We start from the raw sequence: 26,183 nt of genomic DNA on the forward strand, positions 1-26,183 counted from the left end.
AGAAAACATAGGAAATCTTAAAACACCCTAAGAAGGCTGTAATGAATGAATACCTAAGATAACAAATAATTATCCCACGAAGAAAGGGGTGTGAACTTATGGCAGTGAATATAAAAAATTAATTCATGAAAACCAGTTCCACTCTAAAAGCAAACTATGCTTTGACGGTGTATTCAGCTCTAAGCACAACCTCGTTTTACTTAGGACTTTTTGGCTTACACATTTTCCTCTATACGATTATCTAATTGAATCCTTTTGACTTTCATAAAAAAAATCGCCATAACGAACTCTAAAGTATAATTAATTCACGATAATGAACCCTAATGTTTAATCAAACTTTTTAAAATACAAGCTTCGTGGGAAACGCTGTTTGGCTAAAGGGGAGGACGGAGAATTATTTACGTAAAATTCAGGCATGTATGGGACCTAATCAAATCTCGGGTATCATACTTATGATAAACTGTCAGCCATACCTACAACAATAGACGATGGATTGTGTTATAAATCTTCAAATGAACAATAGGAAACTACTAGTGATTTATGAAGAGATTACTGAGTGATTAATTGGTGATATTTTAATTGAACAAGAGTCACTGTGTGGCTGTACTTAATTGTTTTTGTGCCAAGGAGAAAATGTTTGCCAAGCACAGTGGGAGTGAAATTGGTGTCGATGCTTGGCCACAGAAGAGCCTAAGTGGTCTGCTCTTGAAGTGAAGTTGAACACTGTGATGCAAAATTATAAACGAAAAGGTACAGGTACCAAGAGTAATGCTGTCACAATATCATCGCTAAGACACTTGGATTTGCCCGATCAACTGTCTCCAACCTTTCAGAGGAATGATACCGTTTTTAGCTGGTGGGGAAGACTGTAACATCTTTGGCTGCCAAGTGGATCACAGAGATGTTCACTGCAGTCACGGAGTGCTTATGAAAAAGCTACTACTCCTTGGGTCTAGGATATGCAGTCATGAAGCATATATGAAGAGGCTCCTACTCCTCTGGGTTAGGATATGAATAGGAAGCAGCCCAAAGTTTCCGCCAAGATAATGATAAAGGTATTATCTTTAGTCTCCAATTTGAGGAATTTTGTTGGCTCAAAGGTGACTTTGAAGTAAAACGAGCCACATATAATTTTCAACTACACTGCAGAAATCTTTGAGTGCTCATAAGGGTGCTGCCAAGTGTTCCCAGAAATCCTGAAAATAGACTTGTGACAGTGACTGCAGCATTGAGCAAGTTTGGCATATAGACAAACGGGACTCTTTAATAAGTCCCCTCAGACATTTGTCCAAGAAGAAACAAATAAAAAATGCGCCGAAGTTTCTTCAGCGCAATCGATTTTTCTGTACAGCCGCTACGGCGTATAATCAAGGCCACCCAAAACAGATCTCTGTCGGTGGTCTCGATATCATGCTGTCTAAGCTGCGGCCTATGAAAATTTAATCACCGCCCGGTGGTGGCCTGTCCTGTATCATTGCCAGAAGCACGATTATGGCTAACTTTTAACCTGAAATAAAATAAAAACTACTAAGGCTAGAGGGCTGCAATTTGGTATGTTTGATGACTGGAGGGTGGATGATCAACGTACGAATTTGCAGCCCTCTAGCCTCAATAGTTTATAAGATCTGAGGGCGGACAGAAGAGGTGCGGACGGACAGACGAAGCCGGCACAATAGTTTTCTTTTATAGAAAACTAAAATCTGCACCAGGATCAAACTGCCGCTGAGTAGAGCCGACGCTCGTGCCCCTTTCAATGTGTCAGTCAGACAGTACAAGGGGACCGAAAGGATTTATCAAGAGGCTTGGCAAAACACTGTAGGTGTGGATCATCATATCCATCAACCAGGCCACATGGTTGGATAAGTTCGGCTGGCCTTTTGACAAAAAAAAAAAGCGTATATCAAACTTCACAACCAATTCCTCTTCGTCGTAGATAATGCTCTCAGTCGTCCTAGGCCACGGAAAATTGTTATAAGAATATCAAGGTGCTGTCTGTTTTTACTCCCAACACAATCTCCTTCACTCAGTATACATACCAACTCATCTTCTCTACCTCCAGGTGTCTTACCAGTGGTGGATGATGAGGTTGGTCCACTTCACTTGAGTAATCATTAACACAGTTGTTGCTTGAGATGAGCTACAGTCACCAATGTTGAATACCACGTAAAATATAGAATTCTGGCCAAAGGCCAAGCGCTGGGATCTGTGAGGTCATCCAGCACTGAAAGGGAAATTGAAAGTAGGAAAGTTTTACAGGTGTAACTTGAGAAAAACCTCGCAGTTGCACTCGGAAACAAGCGGAGGTCCAGTAAAAGGAACGAAATGAGTTGAAGCTAGGGGCCGAAGAGACGCTGCAAAGAACTTTAAGTAATGCCTACAGTACACCGCATGAGGTGCACTGACGGCACTAACCCCCTACGGGCGAATACCATGTAAAGACAGATATAGCTTGTATGCATCAACAGTTTCATGGGCTTCTGTTACGTTTCAAGCGTCTGTAAGGATTCTGTCACAGTCAGGTTGGGGGAGACGGATGAAGCAGCTGCTGCCGCGCCGCTGGGGATCCAAATTAAGTAAAGTGGCAAAACTAACCTCTAAGCCTTTTGATCTGGACAGGAAGTGTGAAGACAGCAGCTCGATGAGAAGGTGACCTCGGTAAATGAAACCAGAATACCTCTGATTCCGTAAGTGTTGTTGACCCTCCGCCTCCCAAGGCCTCTTGCAATTTGGCCAATTCTGATTCATCTTCAGGGGGGTTGTTGTCTCCCAAAAATTGCTGGGGTAAATAAAAAATGAATGCTAATGGAAATATATACCTTGTGTTTGTATATAGATAAGACAGACAGATAAAAAAGAACATCCACAATCAAAGAGACAATACCAGAATGAAACATATTTTTTTACAAATAGAAAGCAACAAAATGCTTATTCCAGCAGTAACGTAGAGTATGATATGCACAAAAAGGACATTAAAAAATTTGTTTATGGATGTAAGACAAAACAATACAAAATGTTCATGCATCCACATTAGAAGCATAAAAGAGAAAAACTGGATTTAGCACAGGAGAGATCTGAACATTTTAACAAGAAATGAGACGGGAAGAAAATTTGTTTTCTTGTGTTTTTCAAGTCAAAGGCTTTTGAATGAACTACACTTACAAAACTCAAAATTATTCCTAGCACACCACAGGTTTTACTAAGCCGCTTAGTACATTACCTTAGGGTCGTACGACAGGGGGTCATGCATTCTACGGTGAGCAGAAGACGATTTCGACGACCTGGCCGAAGTTGGCTTTGAGGAATGAGGACTTCCTGACGACCTCTTGGACGACCCCGCTCGACTGTCGCTCACTGTCGACACCTTGTTGGATCATTAATCACTATTGCTGTCATAATTATCATCATAACATAATTTAATCACCGAGCTCTTAAATGACTGGCCTGAATTTGTGAAAACTGATGGGGGACCAAGCTAAATTCAAAGGCTCGCACAAGGCATACTCTGCTCTAAAATGGAAAACTGCAGTATTTGCAGAATTTTCGAAATTGAGATAAGCCAACTATTGGGCTCGTGAAACACTAATACACAAGTTACTGCAGTTTCAGAATGACTCTTCAATGCTTTCCACGAGTATTTAAGGGGTACCATTTGCAGTATCTGCAAAATCAGTAGTAAGGCAAGGGAGTATCTACCATTTTTCAAAGTTTTGTATTTTTGCAGACACTGCAGTCTTCCATTTTAAGGCAGTACTGCGCTGTCAGTGACCCTCCGATGCCTTACTGTACGAATGAAGATGTCGAGTGATGAAGCTGACGGTGTTGATCACTCCAATGACTATAATGGTGACCAACGCCAAATCACAGCCTAAAATTAGTCTTCCATGATGAGGAGCAGGAGTTGATCTGGTTTACGGCTGGTGCTTAGTTAAGATTAAATAATTCATGACACTAATTAAGCACTACGATGCGCTGTCTGTGAAATGTGAGAGCGCTTTCGTATTCTTTACATAACAAATACTTTAAAAAGCTATATACTTATATTCTTAAGACAGCGCGAGTGTAAACAAATCACAGCTGTAGTTTCTATGATACTTGTGTTGGTTCTCAATTACGAGTAAATCTATCATGACGCTGCAATGTCAGTGAAATGGGAGAGATCTCTTTCAGTTTCTCTACGTAACAAATACTATAAAAAACTATATATTTAAAATGTTAAAACAATGTTAGCGCATGCAAAGTCCAGTTATAATTTCGAAGATACTTCTGCTGCATTACAAATGAATGTTCTCAGTCTGAAAAATAATGTGTAAAAATAGCCCTCATCAAAATAATAATAATAATAATAATAATAATAATAATAATAATAATAATAATAATAATAATAATAATAAATAATAATAATCACACAATAATAATCAAAAACGGTCGTCTGGATGCCGTTGAGTTTACATTGCATTCTCTCAAACTCTCAGATGAGTTTCTTTGTAGCAGCTGTCCAAAGTTCATTTATTCCTTACCGTTTTGGTAGTTCTACCAATTACAGACATGCGAATGAAGCAAAGGGGTACAGTTACATCGTATTAATACCCGTAAACGGGCTTACAGAGAGATTTTATGCATTTTATGGTTGGCTGTGGAAAGCAAGGGGAGCCCTTCCTATTCGCCTTTCTGTAAATGGTAGTGAGAACTACCGAAACATCAAGGAATAAATGAACTTTGGACAGCTGTTGTACAATTTATCTGCTGCTAAGGAGAAACTGATTCGACAGACTGACAAACTGCAATAAAAACTCAATGGCATCCTGAGAGCCATTCTTTTTAATAATAATAATAATAATAATAATAATAATAATAATAATAATAATAATAATAATAATAATAATAATAATAATAATATGTATTATTATGCTGTATAATATGCTGTAGATGTACAGTATAATATGCTGTAGATGCATTCAGTTTATATAGTTTTCTCTATCTTTCTCATAAATAATTTTTCAGGGTTACTGCATTCTACCTGTAACTCGGCGATGTCTGTCATTGTTGGAGAGGAAAGCAGTTGCAAATCTTCGTTTTTTTTTCTTCGTTTTTAACGTGCTTTTCTTTTAGACCCCGGTAGCGAACGTGTACATGTTACCAAATCCCCCGCTCCCTTTCTCCCAGCAGCGAGGAGAACTGGGCGGGTGGGTCGACAGTTCGAGACGTGTGAGGTGTCTGTTATGTTTTTAGAAGATTTTGGAGTGGCTTTGTTTATGTGTGTATTAGTCTGTAACACCCATTTGCCTTCAGCAAACCTATCCATTGATTACATAAGTAATTCCAGGGTGTCTACACAGATAGCAAAGTGTCCGCCTTTTCTGACTGGTTGGCTGCGGGGATTGAACCCTTGCCACAGACTTCTATGAAGTCTGAGGTTGCTGCTTCTACCAACCGTGCCATCGAGGCTCCAGGAAAGCAGTTGCAAATCACGATGTAATATTATTTCTGACAAATACTATATATATATATATATATATATATATATATATATATATATATATATATATATATATATATATATATATATATATATATATATATATGTATAATGTTACAACTGTTTGGGAACAGATAAGAATGTTCTGGTAAGAACACTAGGTAGCATACCGATTGGTCTATCTTCAGAGGCGGTGGGGGGGGTCCAGCCCGGCTCTCTCTCTCTCTCTCCTTCAACAGTGAGTCTTTCTCAGCAGGTATTTCACACGCCTCTCTCTCTCTCTCTCGCTAACGTCACAAAGATCTCTTTCGTTCTCGCATGGATTTCTCTCTCTCTCTCTCTCTCATTCCACACTAAAGAAATGAAATGGGTCTTATAAGGAAAACTCAATCTTTCCGACCAAAAATAGATTTATTATTTAAAGCAACCCAACAAGCAATGAATAAACAAAGCAAAGATTAAAATGCATCATAAATGAAATTGTCAATTAAGAAAAAGATCTAACTCAAGAGTTAGTCTCAGTCCAACTAAAAATCTGATTATGGCTAAAAGCCTGCAAACTCAAAAAGTCTCACATATTCCATTATAGACTTTGTAAAGTCTGGTCTCAAGTCTCCCACATAAAATACTAGACATAGCAAAGGTTTGCGACTGTCTTTCTCTATGATCACACCAGCATGATAACATCATGTTTTGCCCACAAAGTCTTCACCACAACCACACCCATGACATCTGTCGAAAAAATGAACACAGATAATACTCCCAAAAATATATAAGTGCAAAAACATAATAATGAAAAGTCTACAATGCGAGTAAATAGCATACTGGTAAAATATAGAACACAATAAAATAGAATATTGAAATAATAAAATGCTACATCCACTTCCCAAACAAAATCAAAAATGTCTTGAAATATGGTAAAAGACCATAAATCCACAATTCACATAGAAAAACGAAGAGTCTGGATTGTACCTTATTCTGCCAATTCTAAGAGCTCGCCACACTCAAAGATAATGTCTTCACGATCCCGATCTAGGTCTGCTAATGAACGACCGAACTAATTTTTGGGCAGAATTAGACACAAAATCGAGATTCTATAACACACGAACTCTTGTACGCTCATAGCGACTTGGTCATATGACCCGGCCAATACCGCGTGTTCATCACATTTACTGCTGAGATGATCAACTATTTGCTGAATACGAAGATTTTGTAACTGACGGCTTCACCAGTACCATCTCGCAACCAAAAATTCTTTCATCACACTCTGTACCTTTTAACATTTGGCGGCCATATTTTTCTGAAATATATATATATATATATATATATATATATATATATATATATATATATATATATATATATATATATATATATATATATATATATATATATATATATATATATATATATTACAGAGTAACGCCAATGGTAACTGAAATCTGGGGTCCTTCCTCCTTAGAGTTGTCCTTCTGTAGAAAATCTTTGCTCGTGTTGATCCTATGCCTCGTTTCACTCAGATTCGGCTGAGCATGATCAAACCGAAAGACGGGAGTAGGCTGTCATCAGTGGTGTGTCCTGCTCTTTATATACAACAAGGTCAGCAGGGGGTTAAATGAATGCTGATCGCTGATTGGCTGAGGAGGAATGTGCGCCGTTGACTGGCTGGCGAGATTTCCTTGCAAGCCAAAAACTTAATGTTGGTGGTCTCGCTTCTGCAACCCTGCTGAGTGGCAGGGCTAACGCGTGACATTACTATCTGGTATTACCCGGCGAATATTCTGATTGGTTGCTGGGCGGCTCGCAGAATCCTGTGTTTCTCAGTCGGGAATCAGGGGAATGTCGCCTCTAGTTGTATCTGGCGCAGGTCTGTGTGCAAAAGGCCGCATAATGCAGGTATGCAGGAGGAACGCCTCTTGAGTGGTATTCAATAAGGGCTTCTCCTGCTGTATGAAGAGCGCTTCTAACAATCATAGGCTTCTTGGGCCAGGGGCCTTTCCAATTATTTCTGCATTCCCTCTATTGCATTCCTCGTGATGCTGGTATGTTGGGCATCTCTCATGTGGATTTTTATGGCACCTTCTTGAGCATAGCAAGAGATCCTCTTGCTATGCCAGTTTCATGGTGGTCATACCAATATAGGAGTCGGGGCACCCAAGAACTGGGCATTTAAAATGGTATACCACGTTAGCCTGTTTAAGAGGATCTCTCGTCGGTGGGGCCGAGTTATTTTTCATAATCAGGTTTCTTGTGCAGCTGTTTTGATAACAAAGACGAGGCCCAGCTGGGGGTTGACGTCGGTAATGAAGAAGTCGTCTGTGATTTTCTTAATGGTCGGTTCATATTCTAGGTATTTAGAGTGCATTCCTGCCTTATAATAAAGCTTAACACTTTTTTGTGGATTGGGCTGTGGCTGCTCACGGGTGTTGTACCACCAATCCAGTGCCTTGCAAATTCTTTATTAACTTGTTTATTTGAATATCCGTTATTCACAATACTTCAGTGACGTGGTCTAGCTCTTTGTGTGTCCTGCCAAGAGCAGGTTGTTAAAGCCCTTCATACGAAGGCTTTAATGGTGTGTTCTTATATCTTGAAGGACACTCACTATCTCTGTTAAGGCAGAGGCCAATCAACGGCGCGCATTCCTCCTCAGCCAATCAGATGCCAGCATATCTTCGACCCCCTGCTGACCATGTTATAAATAAAGAGCAAGACTCACCACGCATGAAGGTCTGCTCCCGTTTTTCGGCGTGATCACGCTCAACGGAGGCTGAGTGAAACGTGGCCCAGAATCTACAGTACAACCTGAACAAAGATTTTCTACAGACGAAGGACAACTCTACGGAGGATTGACACCAGATTTCGGTTACCATTGGCGTTTCCCTCTAAGTGATGTATAGTGTATTTGTCAGAAATAAAATTACACCCTGATTCGCAACTGCCTTTCTCTCTCAGAATGAACGACAAACATTAGCTAATTACTGGCAAGATGCAGCAACCCTGAAAAATGAGAAATCAGTCATTAGAAAGAAAACTCTATATTAACTCAATGCAGGTACGCAGCCATAACATTCATCACTCACTAAATGTTTGAAAGAGGGTCTGCTACCTAAATAATAATAATAATAATAATAATCATAATAATAGTAATAATAATCATAATAATAATAATAAGTATATATTTACCGCTACCTGTCCAGACAGCCATTCATTTTAATAATAATAATAATAATAATAATAATAATAATAATAATAATCATCATCATCATCATCATCATCCCACGAATAGCAGAACAACTCCAGCATTGTATCACAAACCACCATGCCCAAATGGATGACCACAGGGAAAAAATCCTAAGTACAGAAAGACAAGAACAAGGGAAATATAGCAAGTAACTACAGGCCTATCACCTGCCTACCAATAATGTGGAAGTTGCTAACAGGTATCACCAGTGAAAGGCTATACAACTACCTAGAGGATACAAACACCATCCCCCACCAACAGAAAGGCTGCAGAAGGAAGTGTACGGGCACAAAAGACCAGCCCCTAATAGACAAAATGGTAATGAAGAATAGTAAGAGAAGGAGAACCAACCTAAGCAAGGCATGGATTGACTACAAGAAAGCCTTCGACATGATACACGTGGCTAATAGAATGCCTGCGAATACATGGGTCAGAGGAAAATACCATCAGCTTACTTAAAAATACAATGCACAACTGGAATACAGTACTCACAAGCTCTGGGATAAGACTACCAGAGGTTAACATCAGGAAAGGGATCTTTCAAGGCGACTCACTATCCCCACTACTCTTCGTAGTAGCCATGATTGCCATGACAAAGGGACTGCAGAAGATGGATGCTGGGTACCAACTCAAGAAAGGAGGCAACAGAATTAACCATCTGATGTTCATGGACGACATCAAGCTTTATGGTAAGAGTATCAAGGAAATAGATACCCTAACCCAGACTGTAAGGATTGTATCTGGGGACATCAGGATGGAGTTTGGAATAGAAAAATGCGCCTTGGTCAACATACAAAAAGGCAGTGTAACAAAGACTGAAGGGATAAAGCTACCAGACGGGAATAGCATCAAACACATAGATGAGAAAGGATTCAAATGCCTGGGAATAATAGAAGGAGAGGATATAAAACACCAGGAGGTGAAGGACACGATCAGGAAAGAATATATGCAGAGACTTAAGGTGATACTCAAGTCAAAACTCAACGCCGGAAACTTGGCGAAAGTCATAAACACATGGGCAGTACCAGTAAACAGATACAGCACGGGAATAGTGGAATGGACGAAGGCTGAACTCCGAAGCATATACCAGAAAACTAGAAAACACATGACAATGTACAAAGCTACACCCAAGAGCAAATACAGACAGACTCTACATGACACGAAAGGAAGGGGGGAGAGGGCTACTAGGCACAGAGGACTGCGTCAACATCGAGAGCAGAACACTATGGCAATATCTGAAAACCAGTGAAGACGAGTGGCTAAGTAGTGCATGGAAAGAAGGACTAATGAAAGCAGACGACGACCAAGAAATATACAGAGACAGGAGAATGAAAACAGAACAGAGGAATGGCACAACAAACCAATGCATGGACAGTACATGAGACAGACAAAAGAACTGCCCAGCGATGAAGCATGACAATGGCTACAGAGGGGAGAACTCAAGAAGGAAACAGAAGGAATGCTACCAGCGGCACAAGATCAGGCCCTAAGAACCAGATACGTCCAAAGAACAATAGATGGAAATAACATCTTACCCATATCAGGAAGTGCAATATGAAAGACGAGAACCATAAACCACATAGCAAGCGAATGTCCGGTGCTTGCACAGAACCAGTACAAAAGGAGGCATGATTCAGTAGCAAAAGCCCTCCACTGGAGCATGTGCAAGAAACACCAGCTAGCCTGCAGTAATAAGTGGTACGAACACCAACTTGAGGGAGTGATACAAAATGATCAGGCAAAGATCCTCTGGGACTATGGTACCAGAACAGATAGGGTGATACGTGCCAATAGACCAGACGTGACGTTGATTGACAAAATCAAGAAGAAAGCATCACTCACTGATGTGGCAATACCATGGGACACCAGAGTAGATGAGAAAGAAAGAGAAAAAAATAATAAGTATCAAGACCTGAAAATCGAAATAAGAAGGATATGGAATATTCCAGTGGAAATTGTACCCATAATCATAGGAGCACTAGGCACGATCCCCTGATCCCTGAAAAGGAATCTGGAAAAACTAGATGCCGAAGTAGCTCCAGGGCTCATGCAGAAAAGTTTGCTACAAGAAACAGTGCACATAGTGAGAAAAGTGATGGACTCCTAAGGAGGCAGGCTGCAATCCGGAACCCCACACTATAAAAACCACCCAGTCGAATAGGATGACTGTGATAGACAAAAAAAAAAAAAAAAAAAAAAAAAAAATAAAATAATAATAATAATAATAATAATAATAATAATAAATATTTACCGCTGTCTGTCCAGGATCATCAAGGCCTCCCTCTTCACCTTTCTTCTTGCCTCCTCTTTTCGACTTCTTCTTTCCGGCCTTCTTCTCGCCACCCAAGCCAGAGTCTTCGCTATCCTGTAGGAATGAACGTGGAACAATAAGATACATCCTACAGGAATTGATGAGACTCAGATATATCCTGCAGGATTCAACGAGGAAAAATTAAGATAGATCCTTCAGGAATGACTTAGAACTACTAAAACGTATATCTTGCAGGATATAATGAGGATGAATATATATATCCTACGGAAATTTATGCAAATCAATAAGATATATCCTGCTGGAGTAAATGTGAATCCAGAAAATGTATATCATGTTAGTTAGTTATAAATGATTTGTTTAACCAGACCTCTGAACTCTTTTAGGGTTCTTCTCGGGCTGGGAGATGTATATCATGTAGGGATAACAGAAAACCAATACGATATATCCTGCAATAATGAATAAAAAATAATAAAATGTATCCCCGCAGGACCGAATAAGAACCATTAACGTACATATTGGCGAGCACCAATCACAATGAGTTTCTCATAAAGGCGAAACTTCACACCTAGACGTGAACTAATCAAAGTTATGGCTGCTCACACACGTATAAACCACAGGCGTCAATTTCTCATGTACAAGCCTTTATGAAATATTCAGGGGTGATTTTATTAAAGGATAGTGCTACCCAAATTCTAATGAAAACTCTGGTGCTGATGGTAATACGGAATTTATGATAGGTGTGTTGGCGACGGGATCCATATTAGACTGGAAGGAAATTGAGGCTCCCAGACTCGAATGTGCTTGACTGACTGATTTATAATGACTGATACTTCAACTTCTTACTCATTTATTTGACGGAATCATTTGTTTAATGGAAAAAATAAAGGGGCTAGTGGCCATACACCTTTACCTAGCCAAGGTCCGAAGAAAACAAGAAAATGAAAATGGAAAATGAAAGCTGGGGTTAACCAGACACGAAGCGAATTTAGGTCAGGGGAAAAATGACGCAGGAAGAGGAAGTCAGGATAAAAGAAAGCAGGACGACAAAGCAGAAAAAAGAAAGGAAAACAAAAGCAAGAAGATAAGTCGGGAAAAAGATGCAGGAAGAGAAATCCAAAGTTTCGCAGCAGCGAAGATGAAAGCCACTGAACCGTATTTTAAAAAGAAAAAAAACTTCATTCTTATTTATATCTCTTACACGCAACATTACATCCAAGTACATTTTATTTTCTAAATAAAGAAAACTGCATTTACCGTGCTCTTATAAATCAGGACTCGTTCACAAATACAACTTCGGCACATAGTCAACCATCTTTTTATACGTGCCAAAATAAAACTTTTCTTCAAACAAGTTGAAAATAAATCAACAAAATATGTATTGACATTGTTTTCTCTCTGCATACAAATCAAACAAAGTTTAGTGCATTAAAAAAATTACAGAATGAGAGAGAGAGAGAGAGAGAGAGAGAGAGAGAGAGAGAGAGAGAGAGAGAGAGAGAGAGAGAGAGAGAGAGATTGACAAATCAGAAGAAGAAAGTGCTAAAATGAAATGAGAAAAAGTCGTATAGACTCGGTAAAACTCTCAATAGGCCAATACCAGACGTCCCATAGATCTTGTCTGTTTTCACAATTAATAATAATAATAATAATAATAATAATAATAATAATAAAAGAGCTAAAGAACATTTGTCATTCAGCTGACCAGTTATATTACTTCTTTCAGCAGTAACGTGTCCGAAGAACGCATATACTGTAATTTCGAGTAAAGGTAATGATCTCTTAAGTTATTATAAACTCATATTTTGGAAACTTGAAAAAGACGTTAGTACAGCACGAATGAAATGAATTATTATGTAATAACCACTTAATGTTGACATGTAAAGACATTTTTCTCTATGACACTTTACCGACACTTTACAATGCACAAATTATGACAGTAATAATCTACCAAGAAACAAAACAAACATCTTTTGGGAACTAAAATATTCACCCTTTACTTTGAGTAGTTCTTCAGGTTGGCCAAAAGACGTAAGGTACTGTTTACAGTGACCTAGCACTTAAACACAATAAAGTTCTTGTAGAACAATGAATTCCACCGACAGGCTTAGACTAATCAAACAGGTGCATATCAATTGTGATGTAAATCCAATACTTTAAGATTCAAAACTATATATATTGGGTCTTACTTGGCCAACCGCAGGAAAAAGATCTTCAAGTGCTTCTGACCAGGAGGCATTGAGTGGCGGCAAGAAATTGTAGTAATTTCTCTCAGCGTTGACGACCGCAGCAGCTGCTCTGTAAAACTTTGACGGGGGTTTCTTTTGGTCAATAAGTGGCAATTTTGGGGATAATGGTACGCTAGCTGTATCGATGCTGCTACCTTGCTTCCCTCTGTCGAGCTTTGGAAAAGCCTTATGCACAGCTGCCCTGAGATTCTTTTTACCTTTTGAACTTGGGGCATTTTCAATTATGTCTTCCTCAGCTTTGGGTTCTGATTTTCCTGAGACAGTCTGTAGGCGAGACGTTACCTCAAACCAGTAAGCTGTGTTGCGCCTCAGAGAAACCAGAATGTCTTCCCTGAGGGCCTTTCTCATATCCTCCTTCTTCTTGGACCCGCTACGCTTTCTCTTCTTCTTCCTCTGAAAAGTGCTCTTACTATTGGTGGCCGAGTTCCTCTGGCTGTCTCTTGGTGTGTACAGTTTCAACAGTTCAGCAAAAATATCATCATCGAGTAGGTCTGTGGCACTCTCAAGGGGACCAGTTTTAGCACTAAGTTCACGTTCTTGCTCCTGCTGCTTTTTCTTTTTTCTGCCACTCTTTTTCTTTCTCTTCTGGGGCTTAGGTTTCTCATCTGCAAACAGAGATTCATCCTCTTCCTCTTCTTCAGTAGACCAACATCTTGCTGTTGCTGAGCTGGGATCCAACTGATTTGCACTGAGTGTGTTTGAGGTTTGAGGTCTGCCAGTCCACTGCTTTGATTTAGCTATGTTCTTTACAATTTGGTTATGCCGGCCAATAAATTTGTTCCCAACCGGCGCTGACTTTGTCGAAAGTGGTCTTGAGGACCATTTATTTGAACCTAACAGTTTTCTAACAATCGGATTGTGCGAAGTTGCTCCCATATTCTGTGCTGGATCAGAACCAGCACCATATTCGTCTTCTTTTATATTGTGGGATGAAACAACCTTGTCATTCGGGAAAGAACTTATAGCCGGACCAAATAACATATCTTGGTTTTTATCATCAATATCTGAACGTCTTTTTGGGGAAAAATTTGAAAAGTTGGTTTCATGAGGATTATTTTCCACGGGTGGAAGACAAAGGCTCAAGTCAATCACATTCACCTTGGGCTCTTTTAACTCATATTTGGATGAACTTGTCTTATCCTTCTTCCAGATACCCGGTCTTGGTTGTAGGTTTATTTTCTGTGCTAAAACTTCAAATGAGGAAAAGGCATCTTTACGCACTTTCCTTTGAAATGGGTATTTCTGATGGCAGAGCATGCCAAGTTTCAGTGGCGCCATAATGACACTTGTGGGCAAAATTGGAAAGTTCCAAACAGAATGGTCAGTTACAGAATTTGGAAACTCGGATTCCATATACTGCCGTTGCTCTATAGACAGAAGTTCTAATTCATCTTCATTACACTTAACTCCATAGCTATCTTCCCTATTATGAATGCTAACGTCACAATCTTGTTTCTCCAACCCTTCCTTTAACGGTTCCCAAGTCAATTTTTTCTCCGTGTCTTTGTGTTCTTGCTTATCAAAACAGTCCCTGCTTTCCTCTTGGTCTTTTTTATTCAGTACAATTTTCCATTCATTTAAGGGCATTGGCTCAAGTTCATTGCTAAGGCAAGTACCTTTCTTATTTTGGCCACCAACGTCATTCGGAGAAATCTGCCATGAGTCACTATATCTCAGACGTTCGCTGAAATAGCCCTGGTCTCTGAGCAGTCTTCTAGCGCTGGCCCTATTCACACGGTAAATGCTTCTGGGACTGTTGGGTTTGGTCTTACTTTCTGTATGCAGATGGTGCGCCAGAAAATCGTGGTTCCTCTTGCTTGATTCCTTCCTCTTAGACACCTTAGGAGGTAAAAGGAGTCTGTGATATAACCAGTTCGTCTTCTTCTTCCTCGCCTCTCTCCTTTTCAACCTGGTAGCAATAATTGCACACCTTCTGTGATAGGCAAGGTGACCTGGGTACCTCACTATTTTTCTACTGTGACTGGGTTCAAGGCACGAGTGAGTTCTGTACCTTATGATCTGACGATCTGACTTCTTAGTGTTCAACATCATGGCTTCAATATGCTCCAGTATAATTTATAATAAATACTTTACATGGGTGATATATATTTCATTACTTCAAAGCCATTTTTTTTATTTCAGCTTGTCACATTCTGTTTCTACACCAGTTTTGCCTCTTGATAATGTAAAGGAGATTACACTGTTCTAACAGTAACCTGAGACAAACACGTAGTCTTCCTCTTCCATAAGTAAATAAAGTATTTAATAAATATGGCTTTAAGTATAGGGAAAGAGCTAATATTTAGTCTCAATTCAGGCTTTAAAAAATCCACGAATTTTTTCCCGTACATTTAAACTCAAAATATCATTTCTGCTTCTTGACCCGGGAATACTTTCTAGCACAGTATGCTTATCTTGACTCATTAGATTACGCTGATAATTCACTTTCCCTTCCGAAAGTTTTCAGTACAACATCCAAAGATTTAGTTGTTTAACCAAGATTTTATTGTCACCCTGATATATCACACACTTCACAAATAGGAAAGTTGGGGTCACTTATAATGTAGATGTCTCATGTGAGAATTTTTCTCGGGTGAAATACACTATTCATAAAGCAACTGCAAGTTATTTCTCCTAAACATTCTACACCAAGAAGGAAAATCTTGAGAATTTCCATGAACTGAATATAGAATTTAGGCCAAAGGCCAAGCACTGGGACCAATGAGGTCATTCAACGCTGAAAAGGAAATTGACAGTAAAAGGTTTGAAAGGTGTGACAGAAGGAAAACCTCGTAGTTGCACTATGAATCAACAGTTAGGAGAGGGTGGAAGGCATGATGGAAGAAAGAGAATATGAAAGGAGGTAGAGTAAAAAGGAACGAAAGGGGTTGCAGTTAGGGGCCGAAGGCACATTGCAAAGAACCTTAAGTAATGCCTACAGTGGACCGCATTCGGGCGACTTCTATTGGGAGATCATTACAAAGCATGATTAAACTTCAATACAATCTGATTACTTAAAACAACCGAACGGTGTTATATAAAAGGAAACTTTCAATGATGTCTTGTTAGCCATCAGTACGTGAAACTGAATGTTATTTAATCCCACAGTAACGAAGGTCTTCGTCACTGACTTTCACAAAACGGAAATTTTCCCCTCTTCGCAGCTATTTTCCCATCTTATGTTCATATTTTGTTATTCACCCACGACCTCACTCAAAGACAGGACCTTCTCGAACTAAAAGTGTGACCATCAGCAGCCCTGACGCTGCCTTTTGTCGGAAGTTCTCATTAGAGGGAGCCTGGTGCCTTATGCATGACATCTAGTGCATGTTCCCACGATTTCTACCGTTGCATTTGACACAGGGAAGAAATAGCTACCTTGTGAGTTTGCCGTATGTGACAACTTCAACATGGGATTGACAAAATCATGAAATAGCAAATTCCCAGACTAAACAAAAAATCATACTAAGCAACTTCACGATCGAGGGAGTGTAGGGAGAGGGAGGATGCAGGGGTGGAAATTGTTGACTCTTACAATATGGACCCTAGGAAGAGTAGGGGCCGTGGGTGGGGGGGCAAAGAGGAAAGGGGGCGAGGGTAAGAGGTGAAGGGGGGGTGAATGTTGACATTTCTTATCACGACGATAACTCTCTCCCGTCCCTAGGTTTTCTTTTTTATCGCGTAGTCAGTGCAATAAAGCTTCGGAGCGAACAATACAGTTTTTTGGTGGCGGTTTACTTATACGAAAGACATGTTACTGGACAGAGAGAGAGAGAGAGAGAGAGAGAGAGAGAGAGAGAGAGAGAGAGAGAGAGCAGAGAGAGAGAGAGAGAGAGAGAGAGAGAGAGAGAGAGAGAGAGAGATTTGTGATGAAAAATTGGTTAAGACTCATTCTTTTAATACATTTAGAAAAACAGACTTGATACTTTTGGTCTTGAGAGAGAGAGAGAGAGAGAGAGAGAGAGAGAGAGAGAGAGAGAGAGAGAGAGAGAGAGAGAGAGAGAGAGACTTTGTGATGAAAAATTGGTTAAGACTCATTCTTTTAATACATTTAGAAAAACAGACTTGATACTTTTGGTCTTATGAGAGAGAGAGAGAGAGAGAGAGAGAGAGAGAGAGAGAGAGAGAGAGAGAGAGAGAGAGAGAGAGAGAGAGACTTTTGTGATGAAAAAATTGGTTAAGACTCATTCTTTTAATACATTTAGAAAAACAAACTTGATACTTTTGGTCTTAGAGAGAGAGAGAGAGAGAGAGAGAGAGAGAGAGAGAGAGAGAGAGAGAGAGAGAGAGAGAGACTTTGTGATGAAAAATTGGTTAAGACTCATTCTTTTAATACATTTAGGAAAACAGACTTGATACTTTTGGTCTTATGAGAGAGAGAGAGAGAGAGAGAGAGAGAGAGAGAGAGAGAGAGAGAGACTTTGTGATGAAAAATTGGTTAAGACTCATTCTTTTAATACATTTAGAAAAACAGACTTGATACTTTTGGTCTTATGAGAGAGAGAGAGAGAGAGAGAGAGAGAGAGAGAGAGAGAGAGAGAGAGAGAGAGAGAGAGAGAGAGAGACTTTGTGATGAAAAATTGGTTAAGACTCATTCTTTTAATACATTTAGAAAAACAGACTTGATACTTTTTGGTCTTGAGAGAGAGAGAGAGAGAGAGAGAGAGAGAGAGAGAGAGAGAGAGAGAGAGAGAGAGAGAGAGACTTTGTGATGAAAAATTGGTTAAGACTCATTCTTTTAATACATTTAGAAAAACAGACTTGATACTTTTGGTCTTATGAGAGAGAGAGAGAGAGAGAGAGAGAGAGAGAGAGAGAGAGAGAGAGAGAGAGAGAGAGAGAGAGAGAGAACTTTGTGATGAAAAATTGGTTAAGACTCATTCTTTTGATACATTTAGAAAAACAGACTTGATACTTTTTTTTGGTCTTAGAGAGAGAGAGAGAGAGAGAGAGAGAGACTTTGTGATGAAAAATTGGTTAAGACTCATTCTTTTAATACATTTAGAAAAACAGACTTGATACTTTTGGTCTTATGAGAGAGAGAGAGAGAGAGAGAGAGAGAGAGAGAGAGAGAGAGAGAGAGAGAGAGAGAGAGAGAGAGACTTTATGATGAAAAATTAGTTAATAGTTTTAAAAATTACACTTGATACTTTTGGTCTTATATGAGAGAGAGTGGGAGGGGGTGGGGCGGTTATTATAAATGTCATTTAGTAAAGACTCACTCACTCCATTTTACTGCATCATGCCTAATTAAAAAAAAAAAAACAATACAATCGCATTCATTGCAGAGAGAGAGAGAGAGAGAGAGAGAGAGAGAGAGAGAGAGAGAGAGAGAGAGAGAGAGAGAGAGAGAGCAACATATCTTGCGAAATATGCCAGGAAATGTGACATGGTCTCGCAATACATTGCCAGCCTCATGTTTACACAGATGTGACCTGTGTATGCACGAGTATAGCATTCCCGGAGACCTTACAGACCTTACAGTTCATGGGGGTTACCCCAGGAGGTCCCTCAATGTAAGGCACCTCTGATGTCTACCAGAGAATTGCTAATGCATCTTCCGATATATTTTGCATCTCCCAATCTTGGATTGTCTGGGATGCATCTTATATATTTGTCGAGCTTATTCTTAAACACATCTACGCTCCTGATATGTTCCTCAGATGAGCTGGTAGTGCATTGAATAGACGCTGCATTATCGATGCTGGTGCGTGGTGGATTAATGTCCTGTGTGCTTTCCTTAGTTTTCCTGGTGTAGTTTTGGGCACTATTAATCTACCTCTGCTTGTTCTTTCTGATATTTTTAGCTCCATGATGTTTTCGGTAATTCCTTCTATCTGTTTCCATGCCTGGATTATCATGTAGCGTTCTCTTCTCCTTTCGAGACTATATAAATTTAAGAATTGTAGTTTTTCCAAGTAGTCAAGGTCCTTAACTTCTCCTATTCTAGCTGTAAAGGACCTTTGTACACTCTCTATTTGTGCAATATCCTTTTGGTAGTGTGGGTACCATATCATATTGCAATATTCAAGTGGACTACCTACGTACGTTTTATAAAGCATAATCATGTGTTCGGCTTTTCTTGTTTTGAAGTGCCGGAACAACATTCCCATTTTTGCTTTGCATTAGTATTGCTATTTGATCATTGCATAACATATTCCTATTCAACATCACACCGAGAGAGAGAGAGAGAGAGAGAGAGAGAGAGAGAGAGAGAGAGAGAGAGAGAGAGAGAGAGAGAGAGAGAGTATCTGCCGATGCAGTTAAAAAATACGCTTGATACTTTTGGTCTTGCAGAGAGAGAGAGAGAGAGAGAGAGAGAGAGAGAGAGAGAGAGAGAGAGAGAGAGAGAGAGAGAGAGAGACTTTATTATAAATGTCATTAGTAAAGACTCACTCAGTCTTTTACTGCACCAAACTCACTTAAAAATTAATTAATCTGCGGGGAGAGGGAGAGAGAGAGAGAGAGAGAGAGAGAGAGAGAGAGAGAGAGAGAGAGAGAGAGAGAGAGAGAGAGAGAGACTTTATTATAAATGTCATTAGTAAAGACTCACTCAGTCTTGTACTGCACCAAACTCACTTAAAAAATTAATTAATCTGCGGTCATTACAGAGAGAGAGAGAGAGAGAGAGAGAGAGAGAGAGAGAGAGAGAGAGAGAGAGAGAGAGAGAGAGAGACTTTATTATAAATGTCATTAGTAAAGACTCACTCAGTCTTTTACTGCATCAAACTCACTTAAAAAAATAATTAATTTGTGATCATTAGAGAAAGAGAGAGAGAGAGAGAGAGAGAGAGAGAGAGAGAGAGAGAGAGAGAGAGAGAGAGAGAGCAGCAGCAGCATTTCCTGCGAAATGTCCCAAGAAATGTGATATGGTCTCACCATGTACTGCCAGCCTCACGTTTCCATATATCCAACTTTTGTATACACGACTACAGCATCCCTAGAGAGAGAGAGAGAGAGAGAGAGAGAGAGAGAGAGAGAGAGAGAGAGAGAGAGAGAGAGAGAGAGAGAGAGAGAGAGAGAGGTCCAAGAAAGGCCAGCAAGGCGTGAGAAGTGTAACAATGAACTCTAATCCTAATGAGGCCTTCAGATTCAGTGTACCAAATTCCACATTCCGGAAGTGATCCGTGTTACAGAATAATCAGAGATTGACATTAAAGGATGCTTAAGACTTTGAAGACACACTGAAATTAACAAAAATAAAACAGTTGTAAAACTATTTTTCCCTTAACTCAAAGTTTTGCTTGGGAAAATGATAGAGTAAGATTTATATTGCAGAAAGGTCAGTATGATTTTACGGCAAACGTTTCACGAGTGATTCAATTTATCTGTCTGTTAATTCGTCTTTACTTGGCATTCTTTTCGTTTTATTTCTTTCGATTCGATGTTTTTCTACCCTGTGGATCCTTACTCTGCGAATTAATGTTCACTAGGTTTAATAATAATAATAATAATAATAATAATAATAATAATAATAATAATAATAATAATAATAATAATAATAATAATAATAACAACAACAACAATAATAATAATAATAATAATAATAATAATAATAATAATAATAATAATAATAATTTCAGCAGGATTCCTCTTCGGTTTGAAAATAGTCTCTAACCAGTGACAAACATTACTTCACTGACGTTTGTCCTGAAATGTGAACAAAATATATGTGAGGCATAAGTTCCATGCACAAGGTTTTAATGATAAAACTATTATTATTATTATAAAGTCCTACTTATCAACTTCCTTACCATTTTTCATAATAGATATGTCAGAGAAAAGAGAACTGTTCAAATCATAACGTCCTGTATCATCCGTGCAACAGCCACTTCTCTCGTTTATTTTATCAAAGATTCGAAAAAGCTTGCACTAATCGTTTGAGCAACTTCCTTTCTACCACCATATCACGGTATTCTCACGTACCCTTTCTGCCCTTCGCGACATTATTGTGCCTTTCACTTTCTTGGGGGTCAGGTCCGTTACTGTCAATCTGTCACTATTTCCCCAAAAAACAGACTCGTGAAACATTATTCATAAATAACGACTGAATTCACTCCCCGGAGTGCAATGAACTTTAAAAAACACTAGGTTAATTTTAATTGTAATTTATGGTACAGAACAATGATGCCTGGGCTTTAGCTAAAAATTGACTTTAAATATTGTCTGTCTTTCAGTCAAATAGCCTTATAACTTTTAATCCGTGATAGTTATAGGGGTAATTCTAAGGAAGTGCTACGCAAAGATTGTACAGTACACAGTACGATGCAGATGCAGTACAAGTGAGATAACTTAAAAATTTACCGAAATAATGCCAGAAATCTACCGTCTTCTGTTTATGCTCTTACGCAGAGAGATCGTCAGGTCGCCATGTTTGGTACCAGCACCTCTAGGGGGATTAAGTAAAAACATAAAAAAAGACGGTAAATCTCTCACATTATCTTAGTATATTTCTTAAGATATCTCACTCGTACTAGAGCATATAAACCCTTTTCTATACTGTTCAGTAAAAAAATTTCATTAATAAACGAGATCTCCGTGCTGAGCTCTTCCTTAGAATTACTATTATACGGATGTTTCTTTTAGGATTAAGCAAATTTCCACAGTCGTAAAAATAATGCAACAAGTTAATTCATGGAACACAAGAGAGAAATAGATTTGTGTACCATTAGCATTCGCTGTTCCTGTTTTCTTTCGTATTGTGACCATTTTCTATCTTGTTTCCACAGGAAAGGGGAACACAGTTAATTTGGTCTTGATTCTACCAATAACCACAAGAATTAGTTTTTCTTTTTATATGACAGACTTTGAGGTTTTACTGTAAATAAATGCACTTTTCGCCAAGGGGGTAAAACTTTACTTCCAGCCAGTCGCTGATCGGAACACGTTACCGCCTTTTTGGGAGTCTTCGCCCTCCCGGCCAGGTCAGGGCATGTCGCCCTAAGTTGGGTTAGGTAGGTAAGATATGATTAGGTCAGGACCTGGCATTATAGGAATGTTTATGTCTTTATGTATGAGGAACCTGCCCCGGTCAACGACTGGCGGGAATCAGGCTGCGCAACTAAAGTAAAAGTTTTACCGATATGATATCTTGGTAATGTCTTTTCGCCAAGGGCACTTGACAAGTCATTAAAGACAAAACAAATAAATGACCAAGTAAAAGCCGTTTATGGGGAATTTGCCATATTTTTGAGAGGTCAGTTTGAAATTCACCAACAACCCAAGCAACTGACTGATTTATGAAATTTATGATGCCAAACCAAGCACTGCACTGGGGCACTTTCCGCCATTCAGATATCCAGTAAAAAAAAAAAAAAAAAAAAGCACAAGAATCTACAGGTAGAAGTGGGAGACAACCCAACAACTGCATCAAAAAGTAACAGTTAGAGGAGATGCTGGACAGCAAGAATGAACAGGTAAAAAATGACTTCGGAGCAATCGAGTTTTCTGTACAGCCGTTACAGCATATAATCAAGGCCACCGAAAATAGTTCGATCTCTCGGTGGTCTCGGTATAATGCTGTATGAGTCGCGGCCCGTGAAATTTTAACCCCGGCCCGGTGGTGGCCTAGCCTATATTGTTGCCAGAAGCACGATTATGGATAACTTTAACCTTAATAAAATAAAAACTACTGAGGTTAGAGGGCTGCAATTTGGAATGTTTGATGATTGCAGGGTGGATGATCAACATACCAATTTGAAGCCCTCTAGCCTCCGTAGTTTTTAAGATCTGAGGGCGGACATAAAAAGCGCGAACGGCAAGACAAGGCCGGCACAATAGTTTACTTTTACAGAAAACTAAAAAGAAAGCGGAAGCGGAGGTAGAGTGAATGGCTAAAAAGTATACAGAGCTAAGGGCCTAAGGAACACTGAAAACACCTTCTAGTTATGCTGACAGTACACCACAAGGTGTGTAAATGGTTTAACCCCTACGAGATTCTCTCCAGCAACTAAAGTGGAATTCACCAACATTCAAGCATAGATAAATAATAAGCAGAAGAGTCCTAAGACTGGTCTACTGATTTCTGTACACTGGCATCGCAAGAATTAAGGTTATCGACACCTGGGAGTTCTTTGAGATCTACGAATTCAAAGGTAAGATACACCTTATCAGGTAGAAATATTCAGAATTTAATAGTATATATAATTTAGGATAAAGGCCAAGCACTGGGACCTATGAGGTCCTTCAGCGCTGAAACGCAAACTGACGGTAAAAAGGTCTGAAAAGTTTAACAGGAGAAAAACCTCGCCGTTGAACTATGAAACAATTGTTAGGAGCGGGTGGAAAGTCAGATGGAAGGAAGAGAATATAAACGGAGGTAGAGTAAAAGAAATGAAAGGGACTGCAGCTAGGGGCGAAGGGACGCTGCAGAGAACGTTAAGTAATGCCTACAGTGCACCACAAGAGGTACACTGACGGCATTACCCCCCACCTACGGGGGTAGAAATATTCAAGTAAATTATTACCTGTCTAATTTTTAAGATCATCGCAGTTCTTTGCTAGACTGGTCGATATCGTTCTCGGCTAGCACTCTGCAGGGCCGGCGTTCGAATCTCCGGCCGGCCAGTGAAGAATTAGAGGAATTTATTTCTGGTGATAGAAATTCATTTCTCGGTATAATGTGGTTCGGATCCCACAATAAGCTGTAGGTCCCGTTATTAGGTAACCAATTGGTTCTTAGCCACGTAAAATAAGTCTAATCCTTTGGGCCAGCCCTAGGAGAGGTGTTAATCAGCTCAGTGGTTTGGTTCAACTAAGGTATACTTAACTTTTTAAGATCATCATACAATGGATTAACGAGACCATACACTCACAACTGGGTCTCAAAGACTGGTGACAACGGAACAAAGTACAGTTACATAAATATGTGCAACTGTCTACAGTTACTGTGCTGCAGTAAAGGTCACTGGATAAACAATGCTTTATAAGGCATACCGTTTAGCACATAAACATATGCACCGAGAGACAGGTAAATATGGACATTCATATCAATTTTAAGACAGGTAAATATGAACACGCGTATCTGTTTTAGTAAAGCACATACCATATACAATCTATAAATTACTGTTTATCTGAAACACTCAAATAAACCTAGATACCATCGTCACACAGCATACCAGAATATACAGACAGACCTCCCACATATAACTTCTTCTTCGTTTAATGTGCTTTTTCCCATTTTTTATATGGGGTAAGCACGATGCCTTCTTTTGAAGGACTTTGATTTGGTGTTGGGTTAGACCGTAGCCTCGATCGGCTGCCCTGCCTGACATCGCTTAGACCCCGGTAGCACATGTGTACATGTATCGTACCAAATCACCAGCTCCCTTTCTCCCAGCAGCGAGGAGAATTGAGCAGTTAGGTCGACAGTTCGAGATGTGTGAGGTGTCTGTTATGTTTTTAGATGATGTTGGAGTGGCTTTGTTTGTGTGTGTATTAGTCTGTAGCACCCATTTGCATATAACATTTATGTAGTTCCTCGATGGACGAGTCGGTAGAGTTCTCGGCTAGCACTCTGCTAGGCCCGAGTTCGAGTCTCCGGCCGGCCAATGAAGAATTAGACGAACTTATTTCTGGTGATAGCAATTCATTTCTCGGTATAATGTTGTTCGGATTCCACAATAAGCTGTAGGTCCCGTTTCTAGGTAACCAATTGGTTCTTAGCCACGTAAAAATAAGTCTAATCCTTCGGGCCAGCCCTCTCTAGGAGAGCTGTTAATCAGCTCAGTGGTCTGGGTAAACTAAGGTATACTTAACTTATAACATTTATGTTGACAATTTCAGCTGTCGGTTAAGGGGAATGTTTGGTCCAGCAAGGACTGAACAAAGGCTACAATTTCACTTATCTACTTGACATTTATTCATCTATTTCCCAGGGATAAAAATAAAGCAGAAAATAAGACTTGAGCAGAACGTTCCGTCTCATATCCATCTGCAAGCATCAATTATCAGTCCAAATGAAAGGGTACGATACAAAGGTCCCAAGTAATTGTCTTAATGGTAATCACTGGCAAAAAAGGAGCGTCCGGCAATAACCAAAATAACTTTAATTACACCCCTTTCATCCTTCAATCATCCGTCTCGGTAATTCCTCCACGAATTGAGCTATTGTTTGAACAGAATTAAAATGAGAGAATGAAGTATGATACAAGCACTTGGAAAGTAATTACATATAACTAATATTTTTCCAGATTAAATTCTTGAATTCGAAGCTTTTAAGCTGATTTCGGCACAGCACAAGATCGGGTAATTTCCGTCATTCATTTCAGGATTACTTCTCTTTGTTTAATGCCAAAACAGAACCGTTCCCTACGAGATGTAATCAACTAAGTATCTATTATCAGATATTTGCAATTTGAGATTTCTATTTTTTGCACTGCGCAATTAGGAGACATTAAAAGGATTATGTTAAATTACATCATATACACACATAATACATGTATATGTACAGTACACATACATACATACACACACCCATATATATATAATGTGTGTATACATATATATGTATACATATATACATACATACATAAACATATATATAATGTTTTTGTATGTGTGCGCGTGTATGATTGGTTGTATATATACATACACCTATACATTTTCACACATACACAGAAAAATTACAAAAAAATATACACGCATACAAATACATGTAAATTCATAATATACTGTATATAATATACGATGAACCTCTCAAAAGGAGCCTGGGATTCAGATATGATTGATAAAATCTTCCTCCAACCAGCGTTTAAGATTAAGAAGAAGCCTCAGCAGGAGTGACGTGGCGGCAGACTTCTGGAACATTCCTTCAACTGTATAAAGAGCACTGTTCTCTTCTCTACCTCTTAGTCCATTACCTGTCCGTTGAGGAAGACAGCTGTCTTCGAAATATAACGCTGTAAAATCTACTCTTTTGGTGTCTTTATGGGCTACCTTTATTAT

General features: G+C 39.2%; 1 protein-coding gene across 2 annotated transcripts in view; it reads right to left on the bottom strand.

The window, feature by feature from the left end:
- Positions 1-26,183, bottom strand: part of LOC136853094 (uncharacterized) — a 188,968-nt gene that overhangs the window by 105,126 nt on the left and 57,659 nt on the right. The window contains exons 1-4 of one of the 2 annotated variants that reach the window (XM_067128407.1): positions 13,179-16,515; positions 10,972-11,085; positions 3,218-3,361; positions 2,593-2,776 (exon numbers count right to left, since the gene is read on the bottom strand). In XM_067128407.1, the coding sequence (XP_066984508.1) occupies positions 2,593-2,776; positions 3,218-3,361; positions 10,972-11,085; positions 13,179-15,290 (2,554 nt within the window). In that variant the 5' untranslated portion in view covers positions 15,291-16,515. Of the gene's footprint in view, positions 1-2,592; positions 2,777-3,217; positions 3,362-10,971; positions 11,086-13,178; positions 16,516-26,183 lie in introns of those variants that run through there. The other variant, XM_067128408.1, reaches the window with a different exon arrangement.

This window comes from Macrobrachium rosenbergii, chromosome 26 (genome assembly GCF_040412425.1).
Source record: "Macrobrachium rosenbergii isolate ZJJX-2024 chromosome 26, ASM4041242v1, whole genome shotgun sequence".
Classification (NCBI taxonomy): domain Eukaryota; kingdom Metazoa; phylum Arthropoda; class Malacostraca; order Decapoda; family Palaemonidae; genus Macrobrachium; species Macrobrachium rosenbergii.